At 44.5% G+C, this 15,345-nt stretch overlaps 1 protein-coding gene across 1 annotated transcript; it reads left to right on the plus strand.

Moving 5' to 3' along the window:
- Positions 1–18: 18 nt before the first annotated feature.
- CSUI_003390 (histone lysine methyltransferase set1) lies at positions 19–15,327 on the plus strand (the record flags this gene model as incomplete). The annotated part of the gene is made up of 4 exons (XM_068063588.1): positions 19–4,860; positions 5,347–10,380; positions 10,855–11,796; positions 12,313–15,327. Coding segments are annotated over exons 1-4 (13,590 nt in total), but the record flags the coding sequence as incomplete, so codon positions are not given.
- Positions 15,328–15,345: the final 18 nt, after the last annotated feature.

Here is a 15,345-nt window from a genome sequence, read left to right on the forward strand (position 1 = left end):
TCTTCTTCCTCCTCATCATCATCATCGTCCTCCTCCTCGACCTCGTTATCTTCTTCTCTCTCCTCTCCTTCACCCTCTTCTTCTTCCTCTTCTTCTACGACGACGACTTCTTCTTTCCACGTAGATCCTGTGAATAGCCGAGAAGACCGGACCTCCTCGTCCTTGCTGTCTCTCTCTTCTCTCACGACTGCAACGGAGAGAGGACAAGGAGAAAGACAGAGAGAGGAAAGCTTGCAAGTTCGCAATCCTTCCCTCCCTCAGATGAGAGATCCATCTCCTTCTTCTTCTTCCTCTTCTTCTTCTTCTCATGTTTCGCATCCACTCTTAAGTAGAGACAAAGAAAGAAATGCCTCAGGGGCCTCTCACTTCTCTTCTACATCTTTATCTAGAGAAGAGGAGAGATCTTCGGAGGTTACAACAAGTCTTCTTACATGCACCAAGATGTCCCTCTCACCGAGTGTTGGAGATCATTCTTATCTTCATCTTCAGGGGAGGCCTTATGAGCCTAAGACTGTAAGAGAAGATAATCATGTTCTTTTTCCTCCTCCTCCTCGTCAACCAGTTCATTACCTCTCTACACACTCTCCTTCCCCTCTTGTCTCTTCTACCAAACTAACTACATCGCCTTCTTCTTCTTCTTCTTCTCCATTCTCTTCTTCAGCAGCATCAGGTATTTCCTCGTCTTTATCATCCAATCCTGAAGGAGCATCGTGCAATCCTCTTCTCTCTTCTTCTTCTTCATCTTCTTCCTCTGTCGTGCCTGTGTATGCAAGAAGTGTGTTGAATCACACCGCAGGCGCTAGAGGAAAAGAAGGAGAAAGAGATGTCTTATCGAGATTCCCAGACAATGAAAACAAGATGAAAGAAACCATCTCTTCTTTTCCTCCAGCTTCTCTACATCACCCTTCTTCTTCTTCTTCCTCTTCTTGTCTATCCAGTCAGATGACTATGAAAGATAGAAGACTGCCTTCCTCACCTTCGCATCATTCAGGTCCTCCATTCTTATCCCCGCCTCGTACTCACCAGCATGCTACCTTTTCGTACGCTTCTTCTTCTTCTTCATCTCTATCATCGACACTGGAGAGAAAGCAGCCTGCGATAGAACCTCCTTTTGTCCGTCATCTTCCTGTCGATCCACCTCGCCACTCTTCTTCTTCTCCTTCTTCAACGGCTGTTTCATGCTGTCTAGGTGAAGAGAGAAGTCAGACTCGTCGTTCTACTCATGGAAGGCAAGACACTCTTCTCCCTACATCTTCATCTTCAGAGACAGAAGAACGCCACGAAGAAAAAGAAAAGGAAATCCGAGAAGGAAGAGAAAGAGAAAGGGAAGAAGAAGGAGAGAGATGTGTACATGAAACAGAAGAGAAAGAAAAGAAGACCGATTCAAGACAGGTCGAGGACAGACGAACCACAGAGATAGCTTGTACAGGGACAGAGAAAGAAGAAGAAAGAGAAGAAGAGAGAGAGAAGGAGAAAGATCTTTCTTCTTCTTCTTCATCTGCTTCTTCTCTTCATGGCGAAGCAAGCAAAGATACGAAAAAGAAAGAAGAAACGGGTGTGAGAAGAGAAGAAGAGAAATCTACTTTTTCAGACGAAGTTTTGAATGAAGCGACAAAAGCTGGGCGAGATATGATGGGAGCGGCTCAGTTCGATTCTCTCTATAAGCGCCTAGGAGAGAAGGAGAGAGATGCTCTTCTCAGTCATCTTCTCTATATCAGTCAGCAGAAGAAACGAAGTGAAGAAGATAATGAAAGACACACAGAGAGAACCCCTCAGGAGGAACAAGAAGATGAAAGAAAAAGAAGGAAAGAAGACAAAGAAGAAAGTGCAAATGAAGATGGAGGTCTTTCTCATGACAGGAGGATGTGTCCTCGTAGTCAAGAGAAATCCGAAGAAGAAAAGAAGAAAAAGAAGGTAACCAAGAAGAACGAAAAAGAAAAAGGAAGAAGAAGCGGTTCAAGAGAACAACAACAAGAAGAAGAAGCATGTGTAAGAGGAGGAATGAATGAAGAAGAATCTTCCTCTCTCATGGAGAAAGGAGAAAAGAAGTCTCTCTCGAGTAGGAGAAGACGAGAAACAGCAAAGTCATCTTTCTCTTCTTCAGAAGGCATCTCTTCTTCTTTTTCCGAGAGAGAGAAGAGTCAGCAAGAGCCTCATGATGTGAACAATGCTGAGAAGAGAAGAGAAGAGCTTACACGTGAAGAAGAGAACCATAGGACAGCGGAGCGAGGAGAAGAAAAAGGAAAAGAAGAAGGAGAAGTGTCCTCTTTACCTTGCTCCGCCTCTTTGGAGCATTCTCTTCTTCTTCATCATGAGAATGAAGAGAAGACTACTCGAGTAGAGAAAGAAGACGAAGAAGAGAGACGAACACGTTGTTGCATGAGCCGTGCTGATCGTCATGCTGTGGATGGAGAAGGTGGAGGAAATCTCATAATAGAAAGCTCAAGAGATCAGCAGGCGCCGCCACGAGATGAAGAGCATCGACGAAGAGACGGGAAAGAAGAGAAGAAAGAGAAAGATGAAAGTCGCCAAGAAGACTCCTCGAGTTCTTCTTCTTCTTTTGGGATAGAGAGAGGCGTCCGAGAAGAAGAAGCTGAAGAAGAGATACGGTATCAGATAAGACAACTTCAGAAGAGAATTTCCTATCTCTTAGGACACACTTCTCAGCAATCGATGAATATCGATACTCCCCCACATCAGCCGTCGATTCTCAGCTCATCTTCTTCCTCTTTCGCTTCTTCTTCTTCTGGCCTCTCTTCAACATCTTCTTCGTCGTCTTCTTCTTCGTCGCCACCTTCTTTTTCGTCTTCTCTCTTTCGGTCAAGAGGCGGTTTGGATGAAAGCACAGAGAAAGAAGAAGAAGAAGCACACCGGCAGGGAGAGTCTAGGCAGGGAGAGTCTAGGCAGGAGGAGGTCCATGAGAAGAACGACGAAACGACACCTCGACTGAAGGTTATGGAGCTGATGGACGCTCTTCAACATCTTCTCAGAAATTATCACACACAAAAGAACAAAAGTCGCTCCTCTCCCTCTCTTTCTTCTTCTCTCTCTTCTTTTTCTTCTTCTTTCTTTGAACATCTCTTGATGGAGAAAGAGAAGGATCATGGGGATCAGAAGAAGAAGAGTGAAGGCCTTCTTCTCTCCGCAGGAGAGAACGAGGCAGTAGCAGGAAGATCTCTCATGGGTCGAAGGGAAGAGGGAGAGATCTCTTCACAGCAGGAAGAAGAGAAGAACGTCGAGGCTGAAGAGCAAGACAAGAAAGATCGAAAAGATGAAGAGAAAGAAGACGAGAGGATCTCCTCGTATAGTCTTCACTATTATCATCACCATCGTAAAGAAGGGGGAGGAGAGGGTGGCTGTGAACATCCTGATAGAAGAACAAGAAGAGAAGAAGCAGAAGAAGAGGCAGTTGGATATGAAGAGAGGAAACCTCTGTATATGAATGAAGCGAAGAATAAGGAGAAGAACGAACCTAGAGCAGATATTTCTTATCAGGGAGAAGAAGCAGAAGAAGATCTTCCTTTGCATGTAACTGAGACTCTACATAGTGCTGAATGCCCCTTCTTTCTGGATGAAGAAGATGAAGAGAGCTGCTTCACACTAATCAGGAGAAAAAGAAGAAGAGGAAGAAATTACCAGATATCCGAAAGAAGAGAGAGACATACGGAGAAAAGAGACCAATCCAAGAGATCACCTCCTTTGCTTCTAGACAAGGAAGTCGACAACGAAGAAGAAGAAGAACAAGAGATTCCTTCTCCATTCGGTCTCCTGAAGAAGGAGCGATTTGCTTTGCAATTTGGTAAGACCTTTCCACAAGAAGGTCTACGCGATGAGAATGATCCCTCCGTGATACCAGAGGGGGAACAGGAAGAAGAAGAAGAAAAGGCAGAGAAGATCTCCCCACATCCATCTCATCGTAGGGACCCTCCTATCCCTTCTTCTTGTTCTTCTTCTTCTTTCTCTCCTGTTGCCGAATCATCTAGATCTTTCTTCTCATCTCTCTCATCTCCTTCTTCTTTTTCTTCTTGTGCTGTAGTGCTCGTGACTCATCAAGAAGAAGTGAGGGGCAGCAGAAGAAGTGAAGATGCGAAGCTCTCCATCCGTAAAAGCGATGGCTTGGTGACGAGTGGATGGGTGCTTTCTAGAGAAGAAGTTGCTGAAGAGGAGAAGAGGGGAGAACGCCCAAGAAGAATAGAAGAGAGCAGCAGGAGACCGCGTTTTCTGGATGACCAAGAGATCTTGAAGTCGTTAAGTCAGATAGAACCGCCTTCTCTTTCTCCTTCTTCTCTTCGTCTCTCTTCTTCATCTTCGCCCTCTCACGTCGATTGGTGCGATGGTAGGAAAGAAGAAGAAGATAAAGAGGAACTGATTAAGTCAGATCGTCTTCGTAAACAGACACGGATCTTCTGTAAAGAGTCTTCACATACTTCTATGCCTCCTTCGGGTGTAGTTTGTACACCTCGAGACGAGAGGCGTGATGGCTCTCAACAGTCTATCGCATCATCATCTTCATCTTCATCTTCTTTAAGAGAGATAGATAGACTTTCTATCTCTCAAGACCACTCCTCTTCACAAAAGACTTCACCTTCATTCCTTACAACTCCTAACGCTCATTCTCATCTTTCAGGTGTACGTCCACCTCCGAATCAAGCATCTTCGTCTTCTTCATCTTCTTCTTTCTCCTTTTCACAGTATCCACCTCAGACTAATGAAGGCAGGAATCTTCCTCCGCCTTATATACGGAGAGACACAGAAGAGGGAGAAGAAATTTCATCCTCCTCCTCGTCGTCCTCCTCTTCACAGATACCTCCTCTCTCAACGGGCATTCAGCACCACCCTCCGCAGCAGCGACAACAAGCGGTGAGTCATCGCGCCTTAAGCGTCTCTCCGCTTCTATCTCCACGGATCGAATGTGTCCATTCAAAACTTACCCAGTCATTTCTACATCTATCTATCTATCTTTATTCTATCTATCTATCTATCTAGCTCTATGCATGCTTCTCGTGTTCGTGACTACGCAAGGAAGTCTCCTATGATCTTCTGTACACCTCTTCGTGTATGTGTTTCTGTGTGTCGATGGATGTATACACGGATCAGAGGTGGGCCTTTAGCTTGGTGGATCAAAGATACTTGGAGGGAGGTGTAGATACACCCGTTATCACGGTAGCCGGGGTGATGATTGCTTGAACCTTGGTGTCGAGAGTCTTCAGATGTAAAGAGAGAGAATCCATCAAATCCATCGAGAGAAAGGGAAAGGAGATCCATTCATTCATTCTTCTTCTTTTTCTTTCTTTCTTGTGCGTGGATGGTCATCATCCTCATTTCTGTCTTGCTTTTCTTTTCTAGGCGGGTGAGTTCCTTCGTTTGGCTCACCTCCATCTTCAGCAACAGCAGCAGCCCAGAGGCCATCAGCCTCATTCCATCCACCAGCAAGGAGAAGAACAAGAGAAGAAGATCCATCCCCCTCAGCACTATTTCAAGAGCAGCCACAACAACTACTACTACTACTACACCCGTCCACCACCTTCTTCTTCTTCAGCTCATCCTAGTTCTTTTTCCTCTAGCTCTCATTTCGCCAATCCTCCAACTGTGACTCTCCATCCTCCTCCTCCCAGTCTTCCTCCTCATCTTCAGAATAGTAGAGCGCAGTCCCATCAGCCACACCATCATCATCATCCTTATCTTCATCAACCTCGTCATCCTCCTCCTCCTCATAGTAGTAGTAGTAGTGTGAATAGAACTGGTGGTGGCCTTAATCCGAAAACTCACACAACTTATCCTCCTCCTCCTACTACTACTGATAGTACTACCACGACTACTACTACCCCTTATACAGGTAGTAGTACTACTACTAGTAGTAGTGGAGGTAGTCAAAGTAGCTATTCTCTCAATAAGAGTACTAGTAGTGGCGGTAGTACTAGTACTAGTTATAGTAGTAGTAGTAGTGGTCATAGTAATAGTCATAGTACTAGTAGTAGTAGTAGTAGGTGTTTTGTTTCTGTTGGTGACCAACAAGGGGCGTTGCTACTATTGAAGTCGATGCGAGAAGGAGCAGGAGGAGGAGGATTCAATTCTTCATCTTTGTCTGTCTCTTCCAAGCCTTCTCCTGTGATGACTTCTTCCCCTTCTTCTCATCCACATCATCTTCATGCCTCAGGAGCAGGATCCTCTTCTTCTTCCTCCTTGGTATCAAGACAGGAGTCTCTGTTTACTGAAGAAGAAGACGAAAAGCATGATGATAGAAGAACAAGAAAAGAAGAAGAAGAGAGAAGAAGCACCATGTCCGTGATGGGCACCGCTATGGAAGATCGAGGAAATCGAAGTCAGGTGATGGAAGATGATGTAGGAGGAGGAAGGCGTCAAAGTGGATATATTAACTCAACTTCTTCTTCTTCTCAGTCAACGATTTCTCCTTCTATCGCTTCTATGTTGAATTCTTTGAGATCTAGAGAAGGAGATCGACTCCTTCATAACGACCAAACCAAAGGTGTCTCAGAATTTCTTGAAGCTCTTCTTCTTAATCAGAATCGCCAGCTTCAACAGACTTCTTCTTCTTCCTCTTCTCAGCATGTAGCTTCTTCTCCTTCTCTTCCCCAGACGTCCTCCTCTTCCTTCACGGCTCCAGCCTCCGCCTCATTAACATCTTCTTCTTCATCTTCCCCATCTACCTCTCTAGATCAGAAGATGCTCTTCACACCTCTCGCAAATCCTTCCGTATCTTCTCCTCATGTCTCTTCCTCTCCCTATCAGCATCTTTCTCTCCGTCCTTATCCCAGTCAGTCTTCTCATGAGATGCCTATGGATCGAAGAGATATTGAAAGTAAGGAAGCTCTCCATGAGGACTCAGGCTACGCAAATGTACCTCCACCACATCTTCTTCCTCCTTCTTCTTCTTCTTCTTCGTCTATGATCTCTCTTTCAGGAGGGATAGGAAGATATCCGGGGGCTTCTATGATGTCTCTACAGAAAGACAGGATGGACACTTCGATGAATCCTCCTCCTCCTCCTTTTCTTCCTCATGAGAAGCCTAACGACAGTCGATTCGGGTCTCTTCCACAAGGACTTGATCACCGTCGGGGTGTATCTGCATTATCCTACTCCTCTTCATCTCCACATATGTTCCAGCTCAAGCCTTCTCCTTCTCATACAGCAGCGATGACCTCTACTGGAAGTCTTTCCTCTACTATGCCTTCTTCTACACCGCCTCAGAATACATCTCATCCTTCACCTATCTCTTCTTCTTCTTCTGTTCATAGAACTCAGCAACAAGAAGGAGAAAGAGATCGAAGAGATGGAGAGGGAGAAGAGGAATTGCATTGTAGAGAGGGGGGAGACAAGAGAGATGAAACACTGATAAGTAGTCGTCGTTCACAAAGTAGAGGAAGCGAAGGAGGTGCAGGAAGAGAGTCCCATGAGTGCCTTCCGTATTCATTTCCCCTGATGAATCAGAATACATCTCCTTATTCTCCGCTGGTCTCTTCTTCTTCTTCTCAGGTTATACAGACAGCACCTTCTTCAGTTCCTCCTATGAGGACAGGTCATGCCCCCTCAACAGGATCGATTCCTCCTTCTACTTTCTCTTCTTCTTCTTCAGTGAGTAGTGCGTGGAGGTATCCTCCTAATATGAGCATGCAACAGCAGAATGTACCTAACCATCTTCTCAATCGCTGTGCTTCTTCTACTCCCTCTTCTTCTTCTTCTTCTTGTCTTTCTCAGTCCGTTGCTGAAAGAGTAGAAGGTGGTAGTAGTGGGAGGGGAGGTCCTTTCACTAATCATCAGCATGCTGTGATGTCCTCGCCTTCCCCATCTCCCTCTTCACAACTTTCTTCTTCTCCTCCTCCTCCGAATCATAGTCATGGAGCGCAGAGGAATGCGGTGTATGTACACCCGACGGCGATTAGCCAACAGCAGCAGCACCAGCAGAATGTGAACGTGATGATGATGAAGATGCTATCCGCTTCTTCAGGAAGAAATCCCATAGGAAGAGGAGGCCCCTATTATCCTTCATCGTCTACCCAGCTTTCTTCCTCTTCTTCTTATCAACAGAATCTTACCTCTCAACAAGCCTTCGCTCCTCTTGGTCCTCCGAATCAATCTTCTCAAGTAAAGCAACGAGCTTCTTCTTCTTCTCTTGATCAGCCTCATTCTTCCCTCGGAGGATATTATCCCACAGCTCTCTTTGTATCATCATCATCTTCTTCTTCATCTTCGTCTTCCTCTCCATCTCCACCGAGTAACCATCTCTTTCCTTCTCCTGTCAATCCTTCCTCTTCTCCTCCTCCTGCTCTTCTTCATTCTCCTGCCTATCGAATGCCTGCAATGATGACTTCTCAGCATCTCACTTCTTCTTCTTCGCTTACACCTCCGATTGCTCTCTCTTCGTCTTCTCCTCATAGCCTTCTCAAGATCGGTCGCACATCGCCCCAAGCATCAGGTAGAAGAAGAGGAGAAGAGATAGAAGAAGAACAAGAAGGAAGCGAAAGAACTTCACAGAAGTGTAGTGACCAAAGTAGACAGCAGAAGATGATGAGGCTAATGAATGAGAAAGATCTTCTTACACTAGATAAAGATAGCCACAGAACCACCGCCCGTTTACAGAAGGGATGTGGAGTGCATGCACCCCCCATATTGAAGCCGGAAGAGGGGAAGAAGCAGATATGGAGATGTCTATGGACTCTTCCTGGCTTGGAGGAGGATGGAAAGAAGAAAAGAAAGAATGAAGACGAGGCTGAGAAGAGGAGAGGAAGAGAGGAACAACCTATTCTAGATGATCGTGAGAGTTCTCCTCAAGAAGCTAAAGGTCCAAGGTTGTCTGAGCCAAAGATGAAGAGAATGAAGGGGAGAAGAGGAAGAAGAGATAAAGAAGAAGAAGAGGGAGAGGAAAACAGTCTACTTCTGTCTAACATAATAGGAGAAGCTTGTCTCTGTTCCTCATGCCGTTCACGCAATCGCTTTACAGTACGTTCCTCGCATGAAGATCGCCCTAATGGAGGAGGAGAACAAGGCCTTCAAGAGAGGAAAGAGCGAAAGAAGAAGAGAAAAGAAGACGAGGACATCGAGAGAGAGAAGGGAGAAGAGGGAGGTCAAGAGTGGAGAGGAGAAAGATCCGAAAGAGAGAATGATGATACGAGGAAGAGAGTAGAGAAAGAAGAAGAAGAGAAAGAGAAAGAAGAACGTATTCTAAATCTCTTATGGAGATGGCAGTTCTATACACCTTACCAGCCCATGCTACTCCCCCCCCCCGATGAAGAAGAGCCCTCCTGCGAGCAGAAAGAAGACGATCAAGAGAATGAAGAAAAAATTCTCTCGTCTGTCGATTCTTCTTCTTCTTCGAAATCGGGATCCCCCATTTTGAGAGATGAAGATGAAGAGAAGAGGAGGGATCTCTCTAAATCTTTGCCTTTATGGTCTGTTTGCCTCACACCTGAGACGCAGAGAAGAAGAAGAGAATTAGAGAAAAGCGTGAACCGGAGGAAGACAGAGAAGGAGAAGAAGAACATGAAGAAGATGGAGAAGGAGGAAGAGGAAGAAAAAGAAGAAAAGGCGAGGATGAAGAAGAGGGAGATGATCTCTTCCTCCCCCTCTCTGTGTCTTTCTGACTTGAAAGACGAGAGAGAAAGTAGAGGAGAAGAAGAAGAGAATGTTCTTTTTATCAAGTGTGCTCTATGCGGTCGCTTCAATGAAGAACGCGAGGGTGTACATACACTGGAGAAGGGGGAGAAGAAGAAGAAGACCGGAAATTCACACAATAGTTCAGTCAATGCTATTACATCTTTGACCTTTCCTGCCCTCCTCCTAGAGAATAGAGAAGAGAATCTCCTCCTTCATAGAAAGACCGACGTAGAAGGGAAAGACGTCTTTCCAGATAATTACCTTAGCGGAAACTTGAAGCACCCGATGGGGACTGATAAAGAAGGCAATAGGATGAAAGGAGTTGAAGAAGCAGAAGAAGAGGCTGAAGAAAAAGAAGAATGTCTGAAGGGGAGGAAGATTATCGACTTAGGAGATAAGAGAAGACGGGGAGAACATGAAGAGAGTGAGAAAGAGACCAACGAAGAGAAGGAGATCTCTTTCATGAAGAAAAGAAAGCGAAGATATCTCGTGCTATCTAATGGATTACATGGTGTATGTACAGCCTGTCTACCGTCCTCTTTCCTAATCCGAGCTCTGCTATCGCCATTATTTGTGAAGAAGATGAAGAAAAATGAAGGCAAAAGTTCTATTGAACTGATGAGAGGTATAGGTCGGGATTATAGAGAAGAGAAAGAAGAAAAGAGGGAAGGAATGAAAAGAAGGGAACAAGAAAGAAAAAGAAGAAGAAATGAGGATGTTCTACTTGACGAAGAATCCTTCTTCTATGCTTTCTTAGGACTCTACGGGGTAAGAGATAAAAAAGGACGCCACCTTCACATCCTTCTCCGGAATCTTTTTCTCTCTTACCCGTCTGTCTTTCGCCTCTCTCATCTCTACGCTTCTTTGTATGTATTGACTTATACAGAGGTGCGACGTATATGAAGTCTATACAGATCACATACATATACGTAGATAGATTAAAGATAGGTGAATAGACAGATCGAAGATAGATAGATAAATAGCTACGGTGTTCTTGTTGATACGTATGATCTTGAAAGTGTGCATGTATAGAGGCCGAAAGGAAAGAGAAAGAAAGATATAGAGAGAGGGGGGGAGAGACAGACAGGAGAAGGTAGAAGGAAGGAGAAGTACTATGACCGACCTCTTCTTTTTTTTTCCCCTCTTTCTTTTGATTTCTCTCCGCGGACGAGTAAGGGGCATGCAGGCGTTTTTCTTCTCTGTATGGATGCTTTCTTTCTTTCTTTCTCTTTCTTTCTACAGGTACTTCGATATCTTCTTCTTTCTCTCTTGGAACCCTGTCGACGTCGACAACTTTCCGATGGAAAAGATGCCGTAGAGCTCAGAAAGAACGCTCTCCCCAGTGGAACAAGGAATAATCTCTCTTCTTCTTCTTCTTCTCCCTTGTTCTCCTTCGAAGATTCCGTAGGAGCATATACGTGGGCGCTTCTCAGTGCATGTCTTTCTTCTTCTTCTTCTTCTGTAGGTTCTACTCATGCTAGCGAAGAGAGAAGTCACGATTCAAGCAGACAGAGAGATACACGAGACAGTAGAGGAGGAAGAAGAGAAGAAAAAGAAGAAAAGGAAGATACAGGGACAGTGGAAGAAGAAATGGGAGATATGAGAAGAGAAGAGCAAGAAGAAGAAAAGAAAAAGGATGTGGGAGAAGAAGAAGAAAAGGAAAGAAAGCTAGGAGACTTATGTGAAGAATTTCTACTTTGGGTCGATTCAATCTCGGCAGCAGGACAATCGACGTGTGAGAAATCGATTGTCAGAGATGTCCTAGAACACAAGGGAGGACTAGCCTTGCTGCACGCATGCGGAAGAAAACGAATCTGTTCACAAAGGAGAAGAAGAAGAGAAAGCAAGAAAGATCTAGAGAAACATCATATGATAGAAGATTCTTCCACGCAGCCTTCGAAGGGAGAGAAAGACGGGGACGAAGAGGAAGAAAGGAGTGAAGAGCTGAAAGATCGTAATGGAGGGAAAAATAAAGAACAAGATGAAGAGGAAAGAAGGCAGGAAGATTCACCGAAATGTCGGGAGAAAGAAGAAGATTCTGCTGAATTAACAACGAGAGAAGATTCTAAAGACCATCAGAAGAAAAAGACGAACGATGATCATTATGAGAAGGAGGAGGAGAAGAAAAAAGAGAAGATAGGAGTTTTGATACAAGTGAAGGGAGAAGAAAGGAATAAGGATGGGGTAGGTGACCTGTCTTCTCTCTACCACGAGAATCCAAAGTGCTTGATACTTCGTGCAACACATGCTATCCCCCTTATATCTTCACGTGTCTCACACATCATACTGATCTGGCTCTTTCTATCCCACTTCATTTCTCTTCTTTCTCATTTTCTTTTTCTCTGTATCTCTCTCTCTCGTTGTCTCCCTCTCTTCCTTTCCCCTTCTGTCTCTCTCTCTGTCTCCGTCTCCTTTGTGTATGTGCCTAAGTTCGGCTAGTGTCTCTCTCGATCAAAGATGAAGCTGTTCCTTTCCTGTCTTAAAATTGAAAAGTTCCACTCCTACTTGCCGTTTTTGCATGCACTAGTTGGATGATTAGAGAGGGTGAGACTGAGAGGAAGCAGATGAAGAGTAGATGGATTGACATGGAGATGCTCTTTCTCTTTCTCTCTCTCTCTCTTTGCCGGGGGTAGTCGTGTTTGGTTCTCATCCTTCTTTCTGGTCTTGGTGTCTCTTCTCTCCTTGTTTCTTTTCCAGCAGATCCTTCAGTCTCTTCTTCTTTCTCTTATCACATCATTCAATTCTTTTTTCCCTGGTCTTGTGCACCTCCCCCATCTTTCTTCTTCTTCGTTCTCATCTTCATTCAAGAAGAATTCCTGTTTATCTTCTTCTTATATGAAGAATGGAGAAGAAAAGAGACGAGAAGAGGATGAAGAAGAAGAAGAAGAGATAGACCATGTCGCTGCGTGCTTCTCTTCCATGAGACAAGAAGAGAAACACCAAGAAAGGGGAGCAATCGAATCAGATGAATTCTCTTCTCTTTCTTCTTCGTCCTCGTTATTTCCTTCTTTTTGGAGTGCGTCCGTGTTGTCTCCTATCCTTACTTCATCTCTTATAGCGACTTCTCTAACTTGTTCACAAGCATCCTCTTCTTCTCGATCTTCAGTGATTCAGGATCTTTCTCTCCTTTTGAGAGAAGGTAAAGAGACGGTAGAAAGGCATCTAAGAGTAAGTTTATGGATCTTGCTTGAAATAGCTTCTTCCTTCTCTTCGTATCGATTTTCCACATCTTCGTCTGCTCTCCCTCTTCTGTTAGCTCTTCCTTCATCACTGTCTTTTTCTTATTCTCCTCCTCCACTCACCTTTGACGGCTCAGCATCGATTCTAGGATCAATTGTTGAATCGATTCTTCCCAACAGGAGTAGTAGTAGTAGTATCGACTCTCCAGCCACAAACCAAGAAGAAGAAGACGAGGATAGGAACAGGACTCCTCTTGCTCATCATCTTCAGCACCACGGAGAACATCCTTCTTCTTCTTCTCCTCCTCATGTTTCTTCTTCTTCTTCTCGTATTTCTTCTTCTTCTTTCTGTCGCGCTCCATCCGTTCTTGTTCGTTTGGCTTCATTGCAGCTTCTTAGAGGCGATCCCTGTTTACGTTCTTTCTCTTCTCTCTCTTCTTCCTCTTCTTTTTCTTCCTCTCTTGTCTCTGTAGTGGATTCTCCCCGATGTGAGTTATGTAGACATAGAGGTGATCGTCTGATAAGAGGTCATTTGATCCCTTTCCTAGATATCTATCTCCATACAGAATGTATAGCCTGGTCGGTCGATCCACTTCTTCTTCCTCTCATTTCAAATCCTCTTCTTCCTGTCCCTATCAACAACGCCCCACATGAAACCTCTTCTTCTCTTTCTTCTTCCTCTTCCTCTTCTCTTTCTTCTTCTTCTCCTCTAGGAGGGGATGAGGATCATCATCTGTCTTTCCCGTCATTTCGATCATCTTCTTCTTCTTCCTCTCTAGGAGAAAGAAGAGGGGGAGAAGAAGAGAAAGAAGAAGGAGATCATCTCTTTGACTTCATGGAATTACCAGCCGTTCTTCCTCCTATTGTTTTACCGTCTACAGAGGTGATGGAAGTTTTAACAGATGCCAAATCGTCGAGGTGCTCCTATTGCCAAAGATACGGCGCTTCTGTGTATTGCTCAGCGGATGCCTGTGAAGTCAAAGTGCACCTCGCATGTGCCTTTCTCGCTTCGGCTGTAATAGAAGAAGAAAAGGAAGAAGAAGAAGGTTTCTCACAGGATGAAGAAGATTCCTTTCTCGGTTCTTCTTTTTCTTCGTCGACTTCTGCTTCTCCTTCTTCTTCTTCTATTCACGAGAAGAATAAGAAGATGAACGATGGGGAGAAGGACGAGAAGACAACAAGGATGAAGAAGAAAAGAAGAAGAAGAATCTTTCCTCTTCATATGATCTTTACACGTCGACAGATATGGTGTGATGCATGCTGGCGTCATTCGTCTACCTTCTCATCTTCTTTATCTTCTCCTACCTCCCTAGATCTTCTCTTCTTTCATCTTGAAGGCATCGCAGGAAGTGTGAGTTTTACGGTGTCTAGACAGCTATCCCAGGGCGTACAGATTCTCTCTCCTCCTTTTCTAGAGCAAGACAATTTCACGAGATATGCTGAGGATGAAGGGATCAACTTCCCAGCATCTCTCTCATTTCTATTAGATTCTACCCACCCTTTTCTCTCTTCTTCTCTTCCTCCAAGTTATGCAAATCTATCTATCCAGTCTTCTTCTCCGTCGTCTTCTTTGTCATCTCTATCTTCTTCTTCCTCCTCCTCCTTATCATCTTCTCTCCCTCTCCTCACCTCTTCTTCCATTCCGTACATGTCGTCGTTACCTGTTGGGTCAGCTTCATCTTCTCTTCTTCTTTCTACGACCAGTCTCTTAGCGTCATCTTCATATGGATTCTTTCCTTCCTATCAAGAGATGATAGAGAAGTATCTTTCGCCTCTCCAAACCTTTCTCACATCCTCTTCGCATCTCTTACTCCCTATAGAGAATCATCAGCATCTACACAGTATGCTCTCACCGACAACCATCTCGGGTGTACGTACACTGGAGCTCTTTCGCTCAAGACAGAGAAAGCTTGTGAAATTTCTCCTCGATTTCTCCAAGCATTCTTTCCACTTCATCGGAGCCTTCTCTTCTTCTATTGATCCTCCTCATATCATTCAGCATGCACAGAAACAGCTTCTCTCTCTTTCTCACACTGAAGACTTTAAGATGAAGAAGAAATCTTCTTCTTTTTCTTCCTCTTCTGCTGCGTCGCCGTCTGGAACACAACGAGGGGGAGGAGAAAGCGGGAGAGAGAATAAGAGCTCTAAGAGGAAGGAAGAAGAACAAGAAGAGAGAGATGAAGATGAAGAAGATGCTTCTCAAGGACGCTATAATACATATGTAAAGAGAATCGCTGAAGTCATGAAATCTCTTCATTATCTCCATTTACCTCAAGGATCGTGCTGGCTAGGAGGAAGAGAGAAAGGAAGAGAACAAGAAGAGGAACACATAAGAAGAGTCAGATATCTGGAGCTGCGACAAGAAGAAGAAGAGGATAGAAAAGAAGAAGATGAACTTAGGACAATTAAGAAATTGATTGAATCGACGCCTATCTCTTCTTCCCCGGTGTCGATGCTATCGAAGGGGGAGCAGAAGAGGACAGAAGGAGAGAAAGAAGGATTGACCATAGAGGAGGAGGAAGAAGAAGAGGAAGAGAAACTGACTAGGACAGAA

This window comes from Cystoisospora suis, assembly GCF_002600585.1.
Source record: "Cystoisospora suis strain Wien I chromosome Unknown contig_1500, whole genome shotgun sequence".
NCBI lineage: Eukaryota > Apicomplexa > Conoidasida > Eucoccidiorida > Sarcocystidae > Cystoisospora > Cystoisospora suis.